General features: G+C 32.0%; 1 protein-coding gene across 6 annotated transcripts in view; it reads left to right on the top strand.

Moving 5' to 3' along the window:
- The window catches only part of Gen1 (GEN1 Holliday junction 5' flap endonuclease), a 29,000-nt gene extending 5,286 nt beyond the window's left edge, over positions 1–23,714 (top strand). The window contains exons 2-15 of one of the 6 annotated variants that reach the window (XM_048804778.1): positions 472–647; positions 1,383–1,569; positions 4,775–4,951; positions 6,469–6,579; positions 8,996–9,069; positions 10,962–11,053; positions 11,726–11,836; positions 12,475–12,625; positions 12,916–12,952; positions 13,038–13,079; positions 14,034–14,164; positions 17,049–17,110; positions 19,002–19,148; positions 19,643–23,714. In XM_048804778.1, coding sequence (XP_048660735.1) covers positions 487–647; positions 1,383–1,569; positions 4,775–4,951; positions 6,469–6,579; positions 8,996–9,069; positions 10,962–11,053; positions 11,726–11,836; positions 12,475–12,625; positions 12,916–12,952; positions 13,038–13,079; positions 14,034–14,164; positions 17,049–17,110; positions 19,002–19,148; positions 19,643–20,973 — 2,814 coding nt within the window. In that variant the 5' untranslated portion in view covers positions 472–486 and the 3' untranslated portion in view covers positions 20,974–23,714. Of the gene's footprint in view, positions 1–471; positions 648–1,382; positions 1,570–4,774; positions 4,952–6,468; positions 6,580–8,995; positions 9,070–10,961; positions 11,054–11,725; positions 11,837–12,474; positions 12,626–12,915; positions 12,953–13,037; positions 13,119–14,033; positions 14,165–17,048; positions 17,111–19,001; positions 19,149–19,642 lie in introns of those variants that run through there. The other 5 variants (XM_048804777.1, XM_048804776.1, XM_015479953.2 and 2 more) reach the window with 5 other exon arrangements.
- The last annotated feature ends 781 nt before the right edge of the window (positions 23,715–24,495 follow it).

Raw genomic sequence — 24,495 nt, 5'->3', positions numbered from 1 at the left:
GGGGGGAGTGCAGTTTTTAAAAAGATAACTCCATATTCCTCCAACTCTCCATCTTGTTTGTTCTCCCCCCATTTTCCACCAAAATTTTCTTTCATTAACCCCCTTTGGTTTTTCTGTCCTTCTGTTGTTATCTTTTTCCACACTTGCTTCCTTTTTTCTTTTTGTTTGTTTTTCATTTTGATAGAGGACTGGTCCCATCCTCTTTTTACAGGATCTCTGCATTTTATTCCCATCTCTTCATTTGTAAGCTTCTGTTATTAGCTAGAACAAAGATAGTTAAAACAACTTTTAAATATTTTTAATGTTTGGGGTGTTCTTAATTCATAAAAGGCTGAGGCTGACAAGTGAAAGAAATGAAAATAATCTTCTACACATTTTCCAGAACTCACTCAAAATATACTGTTTGAATTTATGTTCTGAACTTCTGTTTCCTTTAACAAATTTTTTTGTAAAATATATTTCAAATAACAGTAGATAATCAACAGAATGGGAGTGAATGACTTGTGGCAAATTTTGGAGCCTGTTAAGCAACACATCGACTTGCAGAGTCTTAGTGGGAAAACCATTGCAGTTGATTTGAGTCTCTGGGTGTGTGAGGCCCAGTCGGTCAAAAAAATGATTGGAACCGTCATGAAGCCACACCTCAGGTAAAATCAGAGTTCTTAAGTGTGAATGTATATTTGTATAAAGTGTCTTCTTGGTATCTTGGCTTTATTTAAACTTAATTTTTTGTTGTTCTTTTATATTTTAAGAATTTAAAATATATTTAACATATCTAAATCTGCCATTTTTATACTGATGATTTTTGAGATTTTAAAATATAGTAGTTCTAAATATGCCATTTTTATACTAATGACTCACAGATTTGTACCTCTTATTTTTTGAGCTTCAGACTCACATCTATCTCCCACGTAATCTATACTGTAGGATGTATCAGTTGCTAAAAGCCAGAATTTGGGGAACCATTATCTCCCCATCTTACCTCTCACATCAGTGCATGAATAAGTCTTGACAGTTCTATTTTAAAATATGTTTTGTTTTCACAAACTTCGCTCAGTGTCCATATACACCACTTCAGTTCATGCCAAATTCTCTCATCTGTACAGCTGAAATAACACCTTCACTCGTTTCCCTTCCTCTGCTCTTGGTCTCCTCCTCCTAATCATTTTTCACATAACAATGAGAATAGTAGTTAATCTCCCTCACATAAAAACATTCAGTTTTCTCCCCTACATGTAAACTAACTCTTAGTAATGAAAATGTTATTGCACTTAATATTTTTGGTACTAGTCTTAGTGGTTTTGCCTTTGTGTTCATACAATTTTGACTTACACTGTCATTATACACTTATGGTTAATATATTACTAATTTATGTATCTCAGGAACTTATTTTTTCGTATCTCATATTTAACACAAATGGATGTAAAACTGGTGTTTGTTATGGAAGGGGAACCACCAAAGCTGAAAGCTGACGTCATGAATAAGAGGAATCAGATTCGGTATGGACCTTCTGGAAAAGCATGGTCTCAGAAAACAGGGAGATCACATTTTAAGTCAGTCCTAAGAGAGGTAGGCATTCAGATTCGACTAAATAATCTGACTTTAATTAAAGAGTACATTTTACTCTAATAAACTTTGTAAACTTGAGTAATCATTAGCTATACTGTGAAGAGAAGACCTTTATATACAAAAAAAAAGAGTGTATATTTTAGAGTAAAACTGATCTGAACCCAAGTCCTGGCATTGGCATTTAGAAATTCTGAGAAATTAGAGAAAAATATATCTAAAGTAACAAATACATGGTAGGTAGGATCTTGAGTATCTTTTATAACATCTTCAGCACTTAAAGAATTCCCAAATACATGAGGTCTTGTTAATTCACACTTCTTTCATTCAAAATTCATCATAGTTCATATATAGATAGTTCATATATTTGGCTTCCCTTAGGGCTTGTAATTTTATAAAGTAATTATTGTTATTATAATGTATTATTTATACATTACTCATAACATTGTTATAATTTATATTTTTATAAAAATTAAGAAGGGTTTGGTGTGGTGATGCATGACTCTAATTCCAGAAACTCAGAGGGCTGAGGTGGAATATCACACATTCTAAGCCAGCTTCAGAAATTTAGTGAGACCTGTCTCAAAGAAAAAAATAAAAAAGTTGGGAATGTAACTCATTTATGAAGCATCCCTGGGTTCAAACCCTAGTACCCAAAAAACAGAAATAAAGAATGTGCCTAAAATATGTTATATTCTAAAATATAATAAAAGGAAAATATTTTCTTTGTCTCTTTTTTAAAAATTTTTTTAGATGTTGATGGACCTTTATTTTATTGATTTATTTATATGCTGTGTTGAGAATAAAACCCAATGCCTCACACATTTTACGCAAGTGCTCTACCGCAGAGCCACAACTCTAGCCTCCTTGTCTCTTTTTGAATGTGTAATTTAAAAATTCATAGTAGTAGATTAAATAATTTTTATCATGGGCTTTTCATTTATCATACACGTAGTTTCCTGTTGCCATATTCTATTAAAAAATAATAGTTTGTAGTGGTTGTACAACATACGTGAACCTGTGAATTGTTTGCATGATGTATCCATTGTTGCTTTTTAGTTGTTCTCCATTATACATGAAATTATGATGAGCATTTTTTTGTGTATGTAGCTTTCTCTTGTGACTTAGAATTTTAGATAAAAATTACCCAAAATGATTTGATAAACCAAAGTTTTAGAATAATTTTGTAGCTCTTGTCACATATTTTCTACCTGTACAAATGTAAGATAAACCATTTTGGTGCATTAACAAAAACAATGGATGTTGGCAGATTTTTCTTTGTACTCTGCAGAAGCAAAGGTTACATTTATTATGTATTGGACTTTTCATGGTTAACTTAAGCTGGCCACCTATTTTGAGTCTGTCTTTAAGTGAGATCATCATGTCCTTTACTTACTTACCTCTTGAGGTTTTAATTTTACTTTTGTATAAGTCCTTTATATATTAAGCATATAAACTATATATTTGCTTTGGATTAATTTCCCTGTTTTTCTTTTCAGTTTTTGTTAAAAATTTCATTTATTTTAAAAGACACTGCATAAACTAAGTCATTTTTCTCCTCTTCTAAAATTTTGTCTATTATCTATTATGTGATTTTTAAAAAATAGTTTTTAATTAGTGAGTATTCCATCTTAACAACTGTCAGTAATTGAAGAAAGGTTTTGTACTGCGTTTTAAATATCATGGTGCTCTAAGGCATTTTGTGTCAGTACAGTATTGCTTGTCTTTTCATTTTTGTATTTTTGTACTCCTAGTTAGTAGGCAGGCCCTACGTCTTTCTAATCCACTGCCGACATTTAGGTATGAGCATGAAAAGCACAAATAATTCATCCTCCTATACCAACTCCCCTACATGATAGAAGAACAGGGTAGGAAACAATTGCAGGCAGCCTCATTACTTCCTCTGTGCTGGTTCTTTGAAAAAAGTTGTAATGACAAATGGTACAAGAAGCTGCAGTGACTTTGCTTATTAGGAAAGGAGGCTTCTTATCAGTGTTTAAGGTAGAAATAACACCTGTAATAAAATTTTCTCCCTAAAATTACCTGTCCAGATTCCTGAGAAGTAATTTTTTTTCAACATAATATTTTGTCTTTTTGAATCTTATCTACCGTAGGTAACACCTGGCAGAAGTTTTTGGTATGTATGATAACATGAAAGTGATCAACAAGTCTAAACCAAAGGTGTTTATTCTGTCAGTCACTGGAAAATACAAGTCAAAATCTTCTTTTTTCCAGCATTCTAAGTATTCCCCAATACAGAGAGAATAATATAGGATAAAAAAGATGACCTAGTTCATATGGCTAACTGTAAGCTACTCAGTTGGGTAGCTTAACCATAATCCAAAGAAAACTCACAATGGGTTATTTATGTATCACAAAATGATGTAATCATGCTGCCCAGACATTTGATTTTCTAGAAGGACACCAACAAATGACTCTATGGTTTCCCCACAATATGAGAGTTTCATAAATGAAAAAGTTATTAAGTCTTCAAGCTAAAGTTGTGCACTAGGATCTTCGTCCCAAAAGCTCATACTGGGAGCTGGGGATATAGCTCAGTTGGTAGAGTGCTTGCCTCACATGCACAAGGTCCTGGGTTCAATCCCCAACACCACCAAAAAAACTAAAGCTCATATTGGTTTGACTATCATGTGAGAAAAGTTATTATAGTTCAATAGTTTACGTGTGTGAATCTTCATGTGATCCGTTTTTATTCAAAAATATTTTCAGAATTTGAAGATAGCATTGAACAAAAGACAAATACATATTACTTTGTAATTGACATTAAAAAATCTTAATTTTTATCACAAAAATATCTTAAATTAAGACAAAAGTAACTTATCACCAATCTTAAAAATTGGTCTATGTCATCTATGTCTCTACCCACTGTCTTATTCCCACATTATTTTGAAGCAAATGCCACCCATAATATTGTGTAATTCTCAGTATTTCAGTGCTATTTTCTAAAAGATAGCTTCTAAAACATGAAAAAACAGTAACAATATGATTTTTTTATTATCACACCTAGAAAAGTTATAGTGTTCCTTAAGAGGAAGTATCAATGTTCAAATTCCCAAGCATTTTTTTCAATTTAATTTTTAAAATACCTAAATTGCCACTATTAGTATTTGTAATGTAGTAAATTAAACGCTGAAGAAACTAGCAGTAAAAATATATTTTTATTTCTCGCACCTGCTTTTTGCTTCAGTGCCTAGATATGCTAGAATGTCTAGGAGTCCCCTGGGTTCAGGCTGCTGGAGAAGCAGAAGCCATGTGTGCTCACCTCAATGCCAGTGGCCAGGTAGATGGCTGCCTTACCAACGATGGTGATGCTTTCCTCTATGGAGCCCAGACTGTCTACAGGAATTTCACTATAAGTACAAAGGTATTTGTTTTCTTTCTTTAGTGTTTGTTTTATAAGTTAGTTACCTTTTTAAAAGGGCTGATTAAATGAAATAATATATGTAAAATGCTTAATGTAATGCCTGGCATATAGCATTTGCTAAATAAAATGTTTACTGTTATTAAAAATATCTTTGCTATACATTTCAAAGAGTTAGAGGTTTTAAAATTTTTGGCATAAATAAATGATGATAAAATTTGAGGAAGTACATATGATTAATTCAATTTAAACATTACAGATTATATACATGTATTGAAATGATTCTTAGTACCTCATACTTACGTACAATTTTTGCTTTTTATCAACTTAAAAATAAATTTTCAAAAAATTTTAAAAATTACGGCCACATAATTCTTTTTCTTTAAAATGTAGATTTTTCTACTAAAGGCTAGACTTTGTTTCACATGATTTAATTCTTAATCACTTTCAAGAAAATACCACAGAATTAGATGCGAAATACATCACTTTGACCCACATGTCCATTTTATTATTTCATCCTCAAAATGACCTCTAAATGTGCAGATAAGTAAATAAGGCAGGATGTTCATTGTAACATTGTTAATAATTACAAAAATTTAGCCAACAACCCAAATGTTCATTTATAGAAAGGGACTGGTTTAATACTGTTAACAGTCATGGTCCTCAGCAGAGAATACTGCCAGTAGGCAATTTGTTTGCAATGATTCAGAATTAGGCAAGGGAGCCTATAAAGGCCATGCAAGCTAAACCTCCTGCCAAACAATCCTGTTATCCCTCCCAAAGTGCTAATAGTATTGCCACTGAGAAACACTGCCTCAGAATCCATATCAAATGTCATGCAGTCATTTAAAAGATATATATTATTGACATAAAAGATACCCAGGAAGATTGTTGAGATAAAATGTTACAAAATAGTATTTCATGGAATTCTACTTTTGCATAAAAATGTAGTTAATAATAAACGTTAGCATATATGTGTCAAAATGGTTTTTTGGAAGAATATGCACCAAGGTACTAATAATAATTAAGGCAATACAATTATAGGGAATGCTTATTTTCTACAATATGTATTATACGCTATTTTTATAAACCAAAAGCAATAAAGAGGAAAACATAATCCACTATGGCTTATTTTTTAAACTGTTTTTGAAACAGCTATGACTTTATTTCTGTCTATTGAAGTGTCAGAGTCTATGAAGATTCTAGTCATCCAAATAATTTTTCTACTTAAATTTTAGGAATAGTTAAATTTTTAAAGGTAAACTACTGGGTGTGGTGGCACATGCTATAATCCCAGCAGCTTGGGAAGCTAAGGCAGGAGGATTACCAGTTCAAAACCAGCCTCTGCAACTTAGCAAGGATTTAAGCAACTTAGTGAGACCCTGTCTCAAAATAAAAAGGATTGGAACCCCAAAAAAAGAAAGAAAGAAAGAAAGGTAACTGACAAATTGGTTTTTGTAATGTTGTTTAGTGTGTAAACATTTACCTTTTGAAGATTGAACTAAATCTATTTTCTTTAGGATCCTCACATTGACTGTTACACAATGTCATCTATCAAGAGTAAACTAGGTTTGGACAGAGATGCTCTGGTTGGACTAGCAATACTTCTTGGCTGTGACTATCTTCCAAAGGCAAGCTGAAATTATGTTTACTTACTTTTAAGTGTATCTTTTTGGTACCTTATGTGCTGTATTAATATCAATGTAGTTATATAATTAAGAATCTAACTTGAAGTATTTAGGCATAACAAGCCATTCAATAACTAAAATAGTTGTTAAATATTTTGAACATCATCATTCCTATATTAAACCATGGTAGTACATTGTCTTAAAAATCTTTCAAACACCATAAAGAGATAGCATCTTTGGTTTCAGATAGTGTTAAAGAGCCGACATATGACACTGACTGTTAGAAACCAGAATATAATAGCATGATAAATGGTATCACAGTTTGAATCTCAGTTAAACCATTACTCTAGATGGAGAGATTCACATTCAAGTTTGACTACCCTTATAAAAAAAAACAGTAATTGCTCTTTTCTTATATCATGCCAATGCTACTTTCTGTCATTGTTTTTGTCAGTTTTTTTAGTTTTCAATATCCATTGTAGATTTCCAGTTGTACACATGCTCATTGTTATTAATGTTGCTAAGCAACATGATTATTGAGGTAAGCCATTCATATTTCCATGCCACTCAGCATTGCACTAGGTTTTGTTCACTGAAACATTTAATTTATATCTTAGGATGTATAATATGGTACTCTGTAACAAATAAATATAATAGATAGGTAAGTGATAAATTAAGAATTATAAGAATAACCCGTTTTCTTAAATACTGTGCTTAAAAATAAAAATGACAGGTGCTGTAGGTACTATATATTCACATCATTGTATCCCTACAAATCATCTCTACCCTGACAAATCCTTCATATTACCTCTGTTCCTAAAAGAAGTACGAAGAAGAATGACCTTTTTTTTTTTTTTTTTGCACCAAAGAGAAATGAAAAAACAGGAGAATAAAATAATTAACTTTGATTTCTAACATGTCTTCATTGGCTATCTATAGGAATCAATGCCTTTTTAAGGTGGGGGGACCAAGGATTAAACTTGGGCACTTGACCACTGAGCCACATCCCTAGTCCTATTATGTGTCTTATTAGAGACAAGTTCTCACAGAGTTGCTTAGCACTTTGCTAAATTGCTGAGGCTGGTTTTGAACTCCCAATCCTCCTGCCTCCACCTCCTGAGCCACTGGAATTGCAGGCATGCACCACCACACCCAGCCACTATGACTTTTTTTAAACTGGTAAAAGAAAGCAGAAGGAAAGACCTTTAAATACAACAAACCATTATTTTATTGTAAATCTCCTTAAATAAAAGATCCTATTTTCTTATATGTAATAATTAAAATCTAAAAATGGCTCAGTGTTGAATTCAACAAATTTGAACTTAAAACTTAAACTCCCAGAAACCAGCTTTAGCTACAATGGTATTTACAATATGCAGCAAGCCTTAGCTAGTTTGACTTTCTGTATCCTTTGTAAACAAAGATGCTATCTCTTTTTAAGACAATGTACTACCATAATTTAATATAGGAAGTTCAAAATATCTAACAACTAGCATGCCAAAGTCATAGACTATAGAGATGGAACTGACTTCGAGGTAGCCTCTGCTGTAGCATGGACTAGCTTTTTAGTAGCTGGATCTTGGGTATAGGTGGGTTGGCAGTCAGACAGATATTCAGGGTGCTCGGGTATTGGTCATTACCAACCAGTTTGTAAGTATTTTGAAACTGGTGTTCTATCTTAGTGCATAATGGACAAATAGCAGCCTTACTAATAGGAATATATTCATAAACTTTGATAGGAACCAAGAACCAATAGATTCAAACCAGAACTTGTGATGTGAATATGTTTGTGTGTATAATTTTTGTGCATTTGAAATTCACATTTTAATTTTATGAGGTTTTTAATAAACTTCAAACTTTTCTTCTTTTTTATGTTTCTGGGTCTTTAAATATTAAATGTTCATATAATTAAATAAACTAATTTTCCTGATTACAAATAGAATGTTAAGTTAAAAAAAAAAAATTACTGAAACAATTAACTTAGAAAGTGAAAGCCCTCTAAAATTATGTTCTTTTCTCCCCTTTTAAAAAAAAAAAGAAATAGTAGGGCTGGGGTTGTGGCTCAGCAGTAGAGCACTCGCCTAGCATGTGTGAGGCCCTGGGTTTGATCCTCAGCACCACATAAAAATAAAATAAAGATATTGTGTCCAACTACAACTTTAAAACAATACTATTAGTGGTTTGGCATATCATCTCAATTTTTTTGTTTAATAGTCTAATAATATAATTACTAACAAATCTACATCATACATTATTTTGCAGTTAGGTTTCACATGTAACAATGTATCTTACATATTTTTCTATCATTACACAGAGTTCTCTTTTTGTTTCTTTCAGCTGCAGTCTTCCATTGAAGAACTCACTACACTTTGTTTAGCTGGTTATTAACATTTGAATTTTTTGTTCCCCTTTCTGAAAGGGAGTCCCTGGAGTTGGAAAAGAGCAAGCATTGAAACTCATACAGATTTTGAAAGGTCAAAGTTTGCTTGAGAGGTAACTAAAAATAACTTTTTCTTGCAACATTGGACTTTGATTCTTGTCAAATTTAATAGTATCACAAACAGGACTATCCCTTCCAAAAAAAGGGTCTTTGTATTTTTAAATTGCTGTTTTCATTTAAAATAATTTATTTTTATTTATTCTAAAACTTTCCAAAGGGGAAATGAGAATATATGTCCTAAGTATATAAATAGTTTAAAAGATATATTATTAGCTCACTAAACACTATTAGTACCATTTGAAATGCTTTTATTTATAACCATGGACATTTTGCTACAGGCTGTTTACTACTAAGTTATAGAATAAATGAGGAGGAAAAGAACTGGGACACAGGGAGAATTCAACAGTCTTGGCCCCAATAGGTTGAGATAGGTGGTGAATGCCTGAAAAGAAATACTAAGTGATAGAAATAAAGAAGGAATGACCATGAAAGATAATTCACATTCCTGTATTCTTTCCTGTAAAGCTTCTTTTTTAGCCATAAAAACTATTGATACATCTAGGACTTCAGCAAACCCATTATTGACACCAGTGATTACTGTGCCAAAACAGGAAAGAAAAGGTGTACTTTGGCATTGGGGTGTGTGAAGGAATCATTTGGGAATTTTGAAGAATAGTAAAAAGAAGGAAAAGCAAGCAAATATGTTAGTTGACTAATTCCAGGGCATTCTTGAAACAGTTTCAGCAAATTCGTACTTTGGGCAGTTTCATAAATGTTTCTCTTAACACTTAAAAGTACTTAAGTTATATTGCTTTTTATAATTATCTATTATTCTAATTTTCATAAATTTATGCTGGCTTTCCCTGAATACTTTTGATTTTTATATCTTTATCACTTTATCACTATCATTTTTAGTTCTTTATCACTTCTCCAGAAGCGATTAATGCTAATTTTTAACAAACTTGTACTTTGTCTTTGTGGTAAATGAGTAAAATTCTAACAGCTAAAAAATAATTCTAAGTACCAGATATTATCTAAAGAACTTAAGAGGTAATTTAGCTTTTTATTGAAACCTTAACTTCTGTAAGTAGAGGGACACATTTCACGGTACTTAATGCTTTATGCTTACTACCTAGCTTTTTGGTGGTTTTATGTTAACATGGAATGTTAGACAAAAGCAAAATTAACTTTTATTTATTAGAAATTTCCACTGTAATATATATTTAAATTTTTTTCATTAAATGAGTAATGTTTTTCTGTTTGCATAACAGATTAAGAAATGCTCATTTCAACTAATGCAGATTTCTTATTTGGTTTATATATTACACTTTGCTCTGATTTCTGATGTAGAAAAATGTTCATGTACACATTCTGTTTGTTTTAAACTCTGGCATATAGAGAAGAGAGCAAAGATATGTAAATCATTCTCTCCATATATTGCTATCTAACAAGCTCCTTCTAAAGAGATGCTGAATGAATATATAATATATGATTACAATACCCACATTTAGGTATATACTCTCTCCTTTTTGGTAATTGTGCTTTTTTTTTTTTTTTTAACTGGGAATTGAATTCAGGGACACTTAACAAATAAGCCACATCCCCAGTCCTTTTTTACACATTATTTAGAGCCAGGGTCTCACTAAGTTGCTTAAGGCTTTGCTAAGTTCCTGCAGCTGGCTTTGAGCTCGCCATACTCCTGCCTCAGCCCCCCATGCCGCTGGGATTACAGGCATGTACCACAGCATCCAGAGGGCAATTCTGCTCTTCTTAAGGCCACATTTAAAACTTGTGACTAAGGGTTTTTCCAGGCAAGGTCATCAAATTTATCTCCCACCAAAGGGAAGATAATTTGTCAGGTGAAAGGAAATAGAGTAAATTGACATTTGATAACAGCATTTTTGTGACCCCTGCCCCCCCCCAAAAAAAACAATTTCTATTGCAGATTTAATCAGTGGAATGAAAAATCATGTTATTCTGCTGTGCAACCACGAGTAGCTAAAAAACTGGCTCACTGCTCTGTGTGCTGCCATCCAGGTAAGCAGACAAGAGGGACTATCCTCATGATATGAAAGTCTGATATCCACACTTTCATTACTGTTCTCATTGTACTTTTTCATACCTTTATTAATAATACTTTGAAGGCTTTTTCCCACTAGGTTGGGAATGCCTTAGATTCAAATTGTTATACACAGATAATAGACTCTCAGTAAATATTTGTTGAATGAAATGATGTGAACAGATGATAAATATACAATAAGTATAATTTCAAACTGATACCTAATTACTTATATCTTAAAATTATCATGTTTTCAATATATAAATCCTTTTTTTAAAAATGGGAAAAATGGAATTGAAACCATTTTACTTTTTGGTGTTTTTTTTTTTTTTTTTTTTTTTTTTTTTTTTTTAATACTTTTTGGTTGTCAATGGATCTTTATTTTATTTATTTATATTTGGTGCTGAGAATCGAACCCAGTGCCTCACACATGCTAGGCAAATGCTTTACCACTGAGCCACTACCCCAGCCCCCTGTGGTAATTATTTATATTTATTTACTTAGATGATTATTTATTGTCCCATAATGCACTTTTACTATGTGTAAAGATAATGACTTCAAACTAATTTCTATATATAGTCACTCTTATTGAAAATAACTTGGATCTCCATTAGTCTTAGTTTTGTTTTGTTTTGTTTTTAAAAAAAAAGGAGGAGGAGGAGGGAAAGAAAAAAAATATGTATATATCACTGAGCACAGCTGTGTCAGAAAGGCCTTTCACTCCCAAACGAGATTAGGAGATCCTATTAGCTCATCTCAGTGTAAGTTTTCACTGACTTTGTTAATTTATAAATTAAATCATAGAAGAATATAAATGTTTTTACAAATAATATGATATTCTGTAATTTCTTGATATTTTATAAATGACAACTTTAACTCAAATTAAGTATATATACATGCTCTTCTATACTCTCAAAACAATGTTGAAGGTAACCACACTTTTCCTGTTTAAGGAAACTTGGGCCCCACGCCTATGTTGTAGTCATAATCTATTTATGTTTCAAGCCTAGTTTAAAAATAACTGTGTAACTGAGAGCTACGCGCTGACAGAGGTAATTAACTGGCATATGCTTTTAATATGCTAATCAAAGAAACCCTATTATTAATTATTAATCCATTAATCATTCTATTAAATAAATCATCATTTTGGTAATAATTGCATTATGCTTTTCTATAGCTACTACATAAACCAGAAAGTTTTTACTCTGTTCAACTCAAATTTTACTCTATTCAACTCAAATTTACTAAAACCTATGCTAGGCAGTACCAATTTTTGAAAGTTTAGATAATGAAAAAAATGTAATAGAAAGTAATTCATAAGCACTGAAAATTATACTTTCTTGTGTGTATATATATATATATATATATATATATATATATATATACTTTCTCCATAAAGGCTCACCTAAGGATCATGAACGTAATGGATGCAAATTATGTAAAAGTGATAGATACTGTGAACCGCATGACTATGAATACTCCTGTCCTTGTGAATGGCACCGGACAGAACACGATAGGCAACTAAATGGAGTAGAGAACATTATTAAGAGGTATTTTTTTTAAGACTTTTTTTTTCCTATCATGAGCTGTATATAGACTTGTGATTGAACTCTTTTCACATAACCTCCCACATCTAGATTAGTCATACATATACTTTTCTTGATTCCACTCCAAAATTCAGCCATCTTAGGAGATAGTTGTTATTCAGCTATAAACTTGATGAATGTTTAAGAACTACATGTAATATTTTTCTTTAAAAGACAGGAGATTGGACAAGATCATTTCAGATTCTGTCAATAATTGTCTGATTATAGTAATAATGTATATAATTTATTTTCAGGAAAGCTTGCAGTTGTGAGGGATTCCCATTTCATGAGGTAACCAATAATTCAATTGTATATTCATTTCATGAACTTTTTAAGTTTCATGGTCCCAATTCCTTTTTTTTTTCCCCCCTGGTAGGTTATTCAAGAATTCCTTGTGAACAAAGATAAATTGATGAAGGTAATCAGGTACCAAAGACCTGATTTATTATTGTTCCAGGTACCCTAAAATGAATTATTACTTTATAGTACAAAGTTAGTAATGAATTTATTCAAGAGGTTTAAAAATGAAAACAGATAGTTATTGACTATTCATATATTTTTTAGTATTTACTTTTATCCTTTACTCCTTTGCCACACAGTGGACATACTTTCTATACCATAAGAGAAATCACAATAATGCTGTTTTTTTGAAAATGTCTTAATTACCATATATCCAGTTACCATATATCCATATTGTATCCGGGACTATGTTTGTGGGGAGGGGGCTTCCACCAAAGAATGTCAGGATCACATGCATGATTGTGGAAGGCAATATAAGTTACAAAAGGATTGAGATTTGAAATCTGTGATCTAGATATAAATTTGAACAGTCTGTCATCACTATGTGACCTGGAATATGCATTATCCTCAAAACAAAAATAACGTTACTTGTTACCATAAGTATTAAATGAGATTATGTTTATTATCCCTTAGTATAGCGGCTCTGGGCACAGAAATGGCTCAATAAATTGTAACTATTTGCTACTTGCCCCTTTCAATAACCGTATTAATAATTGCAGCCAACATTTAGTGACCACTTAAAATTTACTATTGCATTTAATAATTTACATATATTCTCAATCTTCATAATCTGTGAGTTAGGTTATATTGTCTCCATTTCACAGAGTAAACTAACCATTAGACGGGTTAAGTTACCTAACCCAAAGTCTAGGAAGTATGCTGGCATTCAGACCAAGAATCTTAGAACTTCATCATTGTCCAGTGCTTCCTCCTTAGAAGGCTCATCGTTCTTTCTAGTAATACTCTCATTAATTTTAATTTAAATTATAATGGAAAAAATGGTAACACCTAAGAGTATTATTTGTTTCCAAGAAATTTTTAAAGTCTTCTCTTATTTTTATCATATTTACAGAGATTTACCCTTGAAAAAATGGAATGGCCCAATCCCTATGCATGTGAGAAATTGTTGGTACTTTTGACCCGCTATGACATGAAAGAAAGAAAACTTGGTAGAAGGAACTCTAAACAATTACAGCCAATACGGTAATGTAGCTTAAGAATTATGTGATGAAGACTCCTTGTTTCCATTAGAATATGTGATGATCTAAACTATTCTTAATATCTCTAAAAGTGGGATATGTAGCTCTTTATTTTGCAAAGGTGGAGGAAAAACCTCCTGGGACATGAAAAGCATATTCAGGGCTTTTAGTTTAGACAACACAGTCAAATCATGCTTTGACATATTCTCCTACTTCAAAGACAGTAATAATAGGTTATCAAAAGAAATAAATATAAAAAGAGCTAGACTTAACAAGATAACAATTTCAGTAGACTAGGAAAGAAACAAAAGTATAGAGGGAATAAGGGACTAAAACCAAGGCCTGATAGGGTCAGATTTGTTTCTTAAAACCCAGTAACTAGGCTGGAATTGCTGCTGAAAAATACTCAGCAAGAAATGGAGAAGTAGAAGTGAGAACAGAGATAAAATATGAGAGAATTAAAGAAAAATGCATTATAGATAAAGAAATAAAATAGTTTTTAAAAACAATTGCATCATGAATTCACTCCAAGTCAGTTTTATTAAATAGTTAACACTGATGGTTTTTATTTTATTTTTTATTTTGAATTTATTGGCCTTTCTGAATACTAGGAAGTCTCAAGGAAATGAAGGATATTTCCGTAAGAAGATGAAAAGGTGAAATTACAAAACGAAGTAGATAGAAATGATTTTAAATAAATGGATATAAAAAGTGAACTTCTAGAAGTCTTAAAAATTAGAGATAAAGTCTTAAGAAAAAGTCATTTAAACATGGGACTCTAGGCTTAATTTGATCACAGAGAATTGGAGTATTAGAAGACTACTAATCAAGTCACACAGAAGACAGCTTAACACTAATGAAAAATATTTAAGTTTAACTTGAGAATACTTTGAGAATTTCTACCTGTTTTCTAGAACCAACTAGGAGGAGAAGTAGTAGTAGTTTTTGTTTGTTTGGTACTAGGAATTGAACTCAGGTACTCAATCACTGAGCCACATCCCTAGACCTATTTTATTTTATTTAGAGATACGGTCTCACTGAGTTGCTTAGCACCTCTCCATTGCTGAGGCTGGCTTTGAACTTGCAATCATCTTGCCTCAGCCTCCAGAGCCACTAGGATTACAGGCATGTGCCACTGTCCCCGGCTGAAAAGTAGTTTTTGAAGAGATAACATTTGATAAAGTTTTCTAAAATTTATATTCCAAGTACAATAAATAAATCCAGCATATTGTACCCAGCATATCTAGATATTGAGCATAAAAGGAATGTCTTAAAAAGTGCTAATAAACAAGTCAAGAAAGAATCATCAACAAATATTGAAGACACTGATGAAAGATTGCTGGGAAAAAAGTATGATTTCAACTGACATTCCATAGATTAATTACAAAGGAAAAATGGTACCTTCAGAAGTAGAGATCAGCTTAATTAAGTTAGTAATGACTACTAATAAAGATATCATATCATCTGCATGTATGTGAGTGTGTGTCTCTGTGTGTGTGTGCTTATTTATTTTTGATTTTTTGGCAGTGCTGGTAATTGAATGCAGGACCTCATGCATTCTAGGCAAGTGCTTAACCAATGAGCTATAGCCCCAGTTCTATGTAATGTTTTAGCCAAAAGAAGTTTCATCTCAATCTAATGAGGAAAAATACAGTCTAATGAATCCAAAGTGAGGAACACTTCACAGAACTGCCATTCTGGACTCTTCTTTATGAATATAATAAAAATTTTAAAGCTATAAAGTTTTTCTAGATTAAAGAGATATGAAAATATAAGCAAAATATTGTGATCCTGACTGGATTCTGAGTTTTCTTGAAGCTACAAAGTACATTTTTAAGTACAGAGAGGGAAAATCAAAATGAACTGTATAATAGTATTAATTTTCTGAAGTTTGCTTTGTGGCTAGGGAGAAGAAATCTTCACATATTTGGGCTTTGTAGGGGTGATGTTCTAAGGCATGTATGCAACTAATTTTCAAACGGGAAAAAACAAATTTGGCAAAATATTAAGACTGGCGAGTTTCAATAAACGTGTTAATATTCATTGTACTATTGTAACTTTTCTAATGTTTTGAAACTTTTCAAAATAAAAAGTTTGGGGGGAAGTATCAAAAATGACAAAAGGCAAAGGAATGACAATCTGATAGCACATACCTTTCATAACAGTAATAGATGCTGATAGGAAATGATGGACTAATATTTCAAAGTGAAATATTTTATTTATATTTATATTCATTACTGAGTGACGTAATTGGTCACCTAGAAATTATTAAAACATTTTCCACAGAAAAGGTATTTTCAGACATATAAAGAGTAACCACAAGAAGTATAATCTTGGTCATCCTTACCAACAAAATTAAAATAAGAAAATAAAAGTATCAAACCAAAATCATATAAGAAGGAGGAAGTAGCAAAGAACAAGCTGGTAACAGAAAACACAAAATAACATTTATGAATGCATCCAATTTAATCAGTAATCACAATAAATGTGAGTGGATTAAACTCATCTGTTGCAAGTTTATTGGATACTGTGTTTACTAAGAACATACAAAATAATAGCAAGTTTGTATAAAATAAAGAGATTTAAGAAGATTTATGAGGCACATACTTACCAAATAATGTAATAAAGTAGACTTCAAAGTGAAAATCATGGAAAAAAGGAACGCTGCCCAATAAAGAAGGAACAGTTTACTAAGAAAAATATAACAATTATAAATCTTGTGCACCAAATATAAAATTATTCTTTTAACTACTCAAAGGAATAACTAGGCAGTAATTTCTTATTTTTACTTAGAATAAAAATCAATAGCAATTGAATTATTCTGTCTGTAAATTGAAAATTTCTATGACACATACAATTAGACTTCATTAGATGAATTTATTTTTCAGAATTGTTAAACCTCGAATCAGAAATGGAGTTCATTGTTTTCAAGTAGAATGGGAAAAGCCTGGTAGGTATTCAATATAAGAAAAATGTTTTAACGTAAAATATTTGACCATACATGTGTAGTAAGTGTGTGTGTGTAACTACATATAACATAAGATGCATATAAAGCATGTACCATACATTAATTTTTTAGTTTATTTGTGTAAACTGATTTACTTGTATTATTTTAAATAGACTTTGATTAATAATATGATAAACTTCAAGTGATTTTTAGTTGGTATTTATTTTGTAATGTTTAAGAAAATAATATCAATGTATTCTTTAAAAAATTATTCTACAAAAGTTCCAATCATTGGATTTTAAATATAACTAGTTCTAAAACAGTTGAAATTGCTGAATAGTCACAGGGTACCCTTCCTTTCCATTATTCTGTTTAGTTTTATGAGAATTTATAATTGTCACATTACTCTTATTTTTGCCACACACAGAAATTTTGTGAGTTCTGAATTATCTTCAGAGACAAGTAAAGTACACATAATTTAAAATAGAAAATGATCCCAAGTTTATATCTATTTGCTCTTGAAGTTAGATTGTGTGATTATATTTGCATGAATTAAAGTTTAAGCTGTAGGAAACTTTGAAAAATAAAATTATATAAAGAACTAGGTAACTAGAGCTGGGTACAGTGGCACATACCTATAATCTCAGCTCGGGAGGTTGAGGCAGGAGGATCTTGAGTTCAAAATCAGCCTCAGCAATGTAGCGTGAACCTAAGCAACTCAGTGAGACATCCTGTCTCTAAATAAAATACAAAAAGGGCTGGGGATGTGATTCAGTGGTTGAGTGTCCCTGAGTTCAATCCCTGGTACCGAAAGAAAAGAAAAAGAAATAGGTAACTATTCTAAGCAATAGTAAGAAAATTGAAGGCTAAGGAATTTGGAAATTATGTAGGAACAGTTCTACCAACTAATGTATTTTCAGGAAAGAAAATATTAGCCCAGTTTAGCAGTGTATCTCTCCTATCTGGAACTGAGGAACAGGTAACTTTTATTTGTCCTTGAGGGAGCTATTCCTGAGGGAAGAAGTGGACTACAAGCTGATTTTAAACAAGAAACACCTTAAGATCTCCTGTTTCCTTTGCTTCTGCTATAAAGTTATAGATGTTTTCATTATAATTTGGCTTTGCATGTAGTTTTGCCCACATATAGAATACACATGGGAATCTAGTCTACTATTTTTATATCACATCACGAATTTACATATATGCATTTTCATTTGTCATCTTCTTGGGAATTATCAACTGCTTGGGAATATCCTCAAGAAATTTATAACGGGACCTGGGGTATAGGTCAATGGTAGAATACTAGTTTAGCAATGTTAGGTCCTGGGTTCAATGCCTAGCACTTCAAAAGAGAGGAAGAGATAACCTCTGACATAATAATATTTTTGATGACCTTTTCAATTCTGTTCTGTTCAGAAGCCATCTCTTTTAAAGAAAAATAATTTTAAAGTCATAGAAAACTGTCTATTCCATTTCTTATCCAGAATTTTAACAATTACTAGGAGAAATTAGAACCAACCAGCCAACCAACTTGAAGTTCTCTTATTTTCTTTTTTTCTTTCCTTCCCGGTACTGGGGATTGAATCCAGGACTGTGTACATGCTAGGTAGGCACTCCACCACTGAATTCCATCCCAGCCCAAAAGTTTTTTATTCTTTAAACTGCTGCTACCATCTCTGAAGCAAAAAAATTTTCAAGTTCTAATTTCAGAGGAATCTCCTTTCAGTTTTTTCCAGACCAAAAATAAATAAATAAATTCTATACTATTAGAATAGAGATCTTATAAAGCAAGATTTCTGATAAATTGTCAATCTGGGGTATACTTTGTTACCTGGGAAAAATGATTTTTCAAATCTATAATTAAGGCTGTTTTACTGCATTTTTAATCTTTTAGAACATTATGTTTTAGAAGAACAACAACATGGAGAATTGCTTCTACTTACAATCGAAGAAGAATCATTGTTTACAGCAGCCTATCCTGAGATTGTAGCTGACTACCAAAAACAAAAATTAGAAATTAAAGGGAAGAAACCAAAAAAAAGTAAGTACTGTGTTGGATAACTGTATATACCACACACTCCTGTTAGATAAGAACCACCTATTCTATTTGAATATGTCTTGTCTAAATTTTGTTGGAAGTTCTGTAAAATCAAAAGAAAGAATGATACTTTTTCTCTTTAACTTCATATACTTTTTTTGAAAGTTGAAAAACCAGAAGTACACCATTCTCTTCTGTGTCTACTAACTTAACCAGGTATTAATAATTATACTAACTGAATTCAGAGCATCTAACTATAACATTTGGGGTTATTAATATATTTTTTTTACTATTTCTTAAACCTCATTAAGAAAAACAACTCAATTATAACTTTTTTCCAGAAGAAAATATTTTATAATATTTTTAGGAATGAATAAAGAAAAAGAGAAAAGGCAAAAAACAGCTCATATAGAAGATTTCTGATCTGAACTATGTATTTTTGCCCAAGTTAAGGAAAAGAAAATACTTGCTTATTATATTTTTTTTTTCTTTTTCAGATATGAAAATTAAACCTAAAGGAAACAGTTCACCAGAATCAGATGATGTAATGAGTTTTCAGTCATTTAAGACTTTAAACCCCACATGTGAAATCTTTCTTAAGCAGAATGCCAAGTTAAATTTGGAAATTTCTCCTGATCCTCCATTACCACAGAAATCTATTTCTGCCTTATCCAATGGCTTGCTTTTACCTGAAAATGCTCCTTATTTGAGTACACAACAGCAAATGTCTTCTTCAAGACCTTTGACTATACAGGATATTAAAGATGTCAGTAAGTCTCTAATTTCAGAATCTAATCAGCCTAATACTTCATCCTATAATATATCTGCAATTACTGACCTACACTTGAGTACCATTGACTGGGAAGATACTTCTTTTAGTAATTCTTCAGCTATTCAAATAAACCCTCTCTCTCATGTTTTACAACAATCAGAACTTGAATCAGACCTATCAGCCATCCCTGAAGACTTTGGAAATATCCCAGAACAGTTGTCATATGAATCAGAATGGTGTACCACAAACATCAATAAAGTGTTGCATGGGAATCTTCAAAAGATTAGTCCTGAAGAGCATCTGCTTTCTGGCATTAGTGATTTACATCTTCAGGATTTGCCTTTAAAGAAACGAATACAAATAAAATCATCATATCCTCAGGATAATATACAACCAGATATTCATCTGAAAACTGTGTCCCTAACAAGGGACAAAGAATCTTGTATTGATAACAGTAGTTCTGATTGTCTGTTGCATCTTTCAAAAGATCTTCCAGAAATTAATTTGCAAAATGAATCTAGAAAGTCTCATTTCCTAAAAGGAGACCAGCTACATCAAGAAAACTATAAAGTTAGTACTTCCATACCTTATCCTGTCAATAATCCAGTAGTAAAGACCTCTGATATTAGAATTGGACCACTACATCCTGCTTTAGATCGTAGTAGAAAAATTGATAGGCAACGCATTCAAAAAATCGTCATGAAGAATAGTGTTTTCTTTGACAGACATTCCTCTGACGAAGAAAGTACCCCAACATTTGGGAAAGCTAAGTGCACAACTCAAAAAATGTGTTACAGTTCTCAGAACCATAGCCCAGCCCACTTCAAAGGACACAACCACAGCAAATTGAGTAACCCTAAGATACATGTTAAAGAAACTGAACTGTTTGTCAAGTCTTATAAAACAACCGGAAATGAAGAAAAATGTTTTCTAGATATAGCAAAAAGTTCTGAGAGTTGTCTACAAAGTCATAAGAAAGACATGGAGCCTGGTACTTATTTGGATAGTCCTCTTCCTTTATCCCAGAGATTAAAAGTAAGATTCCAGAATACATGAAAGATAAAATACTTCAGTATAATTTATTATTATACTACTATCAATATAAGCAAAGCTGAGGGAGGGTAGATAGTTATTGTTTAGTAGAAAAATTTAATTTTTATATATTGTGAAAAGTTTCTGCCATTTTAATCAAAATTATAATTAAAAAGTGGAATCTAAAATTTGGGTTTTAAAAATGACTTTCTGTGATAAAATTTCAGATAATATATATTTTTAGAACACATTTTTATTGTTTTTAAAAAATATCCATATTGTTCTTATAGTTTTAAATAGTGCATTATTTGACAGAGTAAATGCTTTGTTCATTTGTTGATTTTTACTTTTTCTTCCACAAGCCACTGAAGCATTTATTTATATTCCAGCTTGTTCCCAAGAGGGTAACTTTTTATAAATATCTTGTAATGTTATCGACTATACTTACCTGATAGTTACATTTTCTCTCAATGTGAAGATACTTTAGTGTCCTCTTTTACTTGTGGTAACCTTTTTCTCCTTTGTGAGGGATAAAGGAGAGAGGATGGTTAATATGTAGTAAAATCATGGTTGTAATGGTTGAATAAACTAAGGAAATTTATCCTTATTCCCCAAAGTTCATGGTATATCAAGTGGAAAAAGATTTTGAAAATCCCTTGTGTAACCAAAAGAGGATTATAAACTCATTAAGAGGATTATTACCTCATTAAGAATGCAAAACAGCTAGTTAATACTGTAGTAGTGCTGTGGGAATCAGTTTCCTTGCTTTCTAATTCATTGAGTTTTCTGCTTTTTCTCTTCTATAGCACTTTTCTTTCCCTTACTTTTGTTTTAAAAATTAATCTATGCCCTATTGATTTGAATACATCCACATATTAAGTTTTTCATAAATTTATCTAGTACTGAAAAATTCTAGAGAGCATCCAGATTTGAAAAGAAATAGTGAAACTGCTTCTATTTGCAAATGACAATATTGAAAAATATATATTGAATGTATATTTCAAATGTATATTGAAAACTCCTAAGGAATCCATTAAAAATCTGTTAAAACTGATGAGCTCAAGGTTGAAGTACACAGATCAGCAAAAATCAATTATTTTTCTGTGTACTCACAGAGTATAAAAATAGAAATGAAATTTCTCTAAATGAAAATTAAGAAAATAGTTCCATTTACAGTAGCATCAAAAAGAAGAAAACACCTTGGAATAAATTTAACAAAACAAATGGAAAAACATTCTAAAAGTAACAAGTATTGTAAAAGAAATTAATAAATGGAGATCTCATGTTCATGAATCAGAAGACTTAAAATGGCAACACTATTCAAACTGATCAGATTCAGTACAACCCATCAATTCTGGCAGGCTTGTTTTCTGACTGGCTGGCTGGCTGGATTGCTTTTGTAGCAGAACCTAGCAACTGATTCTAGCATCATGGAAATTCTAGAGACTCTGAACAGCCAATTTTGAACAGAAAATTGGAGGACTCACTGATTTCAAAACTTACTACAAAACTTTGTTAATGAAAAAAATATTGTACTAACATAAAGATAGACATGTGGGTCAGTATAGATCAATGGGATAGAATTAAGAATCTAGAAATATGCCCTCACATTTATGATAAATTGATTTTCAACCAGAGTCAAGAGAGTTCAATGGGGAAACAATAGTCTTTCAGTAGATGCTGTTGAGAATATTGGATATTTATATGAAAATGAAGCTTAATCCCTATTTCATGTTATATATTGCTTAAAAATTACTGTAAAGTGGATCAAATCCTTGAATATAGGAAGTAAAACTAAAACTCTTAGGAGGAAATAGGTATAAATCTTCAGGGCTTTGGTTTAGGCAAGGGCTTCTTAGATATGACACCACAAAAGAAAGATAAAGTAGACATCATCAAAACTTGTGTTATGAAGGACAGCATTAAGAGAATGAAGAGAGCTGCCATGGTGGTGCACGCCTGTCATACCACCACTCAGGAGGGTGAGGCAGAGGATTACAAATTTGGGTCCAGCCTGGGCAACTTAGTGAGACCTTGTCTCAAACTAAGTAAAAAGAGCTGAAGATGCAGCCCAGTGGTAGAGTGTTTGTCTAGTATGCACAAGGCCCTAGATTCAATACCCATCACTGAAGAAGAAAAATGTGAAGAGACAACCCATGAAATGGGAAAAAAATATTTGAAAATCCTGTGCTAAGGGACTTGTATAAAGAATTCTTGCAAATCAATAATCAAAAGATAACTTAAAAATGAGCAGAGTACACATTTCTCCAAAGAAGATATACAAATTATCAGCACATGAAAAAATTCTTGACATTATTAGCTACCAAAATGCAAATCAAAACCATAACTTGTTATTGCCTCACATCCAATAGAATGGCTAAAATATAAAAAATAAGGATGAAGGCAATGGAGAAATTGGTACCTTCATAATCCAGCAGTAGTGTAAAATGGGATAGCCACTTTGGAAAAAGTCTGATGTTCACTCAAATAGTTAAATGTAGAGTTACTATGCAATTCTCCTAGGCATATACCCAAGGCAAAAAGAAAATGTCCACATAAAAACTTGTACACAAATGTCCATTGTTATTTATAATAAAAATTAGAAGTAGTAGAAATTGCTGAGGAAGGAGGAAAACTGACATTTATTATATAATTATCAACCATATACTGAGTGCTTACCTAAGTTCTTCACAAAATTTTTATTATCAGTAATTCTATAAAGACTGTATTGCTCCCCCCCCCCAATAAATCCCATTTAAATGTTCTCCCAATGGTCTGCTTATCTTAATTTGTGCATTACTCTGAGCTATGATAATCAGTAGGACCATCTAATCCAGGCAAATACTTATAACAATATCTAGATCTGCCTTTTTTTCTTTTTGTTGTAATTAATTATACACGACAGCAGAATGCATTTCAATTCATTGTACACAAATAGAGCACAACATTTCAATCTGGTTGTACCTGATGTAGAATCACACCATTTGTGCAATCACATATGTACCCAGGGTAATGATGTTCCTCTCCAGAGCTGTTCTTGAGATTTTGAGATGAATAATGTGTAAGGAATGACTTATCTGTTTTCATTTAGCTATAACTGTATGCCCTTTGTGTGTGTGTGTGTGTGTGTGTGTGTCGCTGGGGATTGAACCCAGGGCCTTGTGCATGCAAGGCAAGCACTCTACCAACTGAACTATATCCCCAAGCCCTAACTTTATGCACTTTAATGTGAGTTTTTACTTTCTCTTCCTCAAGGACTTATTTCATAACCTGAGTTATGCCAATCATTTTTAAAGCATTCTATGTTGCACTGATTCTTTGCTGATCTGGTTGTGTTGTTGATACACAGACTTACAACAGCTTACTGTTTATGTGTTTGGTTATTGCTTTATGACCATCATGTGTCTGAAATTCTGCCCTTAAGGTCTGCCACTTGGATCTTGGAATTGGTTTCTCCCTCTTACCTCGATATTTGGAGGCTTGTTCTTGTCTACCTACTCGAGGCTTTGTAAGATTAGTCTTTGAGGGAATGGCTTGTATTTTGGG

Source organism: Marmota marmota, unplaced genomic scaffold, assembly GCF_001458135.2.
Source record: "Marmota marmota marmota unplaced genomic scaffold, marMar, whole genome shotgun sequence".
NCBI lineage: Eukaryota > Metazoa > Chordata > Mammalia > Rodentia > Sciuridae > Marmota > Marmota marmota.
The sequence above is the reverse complement of the archived record's forward strand: the minus strand, read 5'-3'. Positions and strand labels throughout refer to the sequence as shown.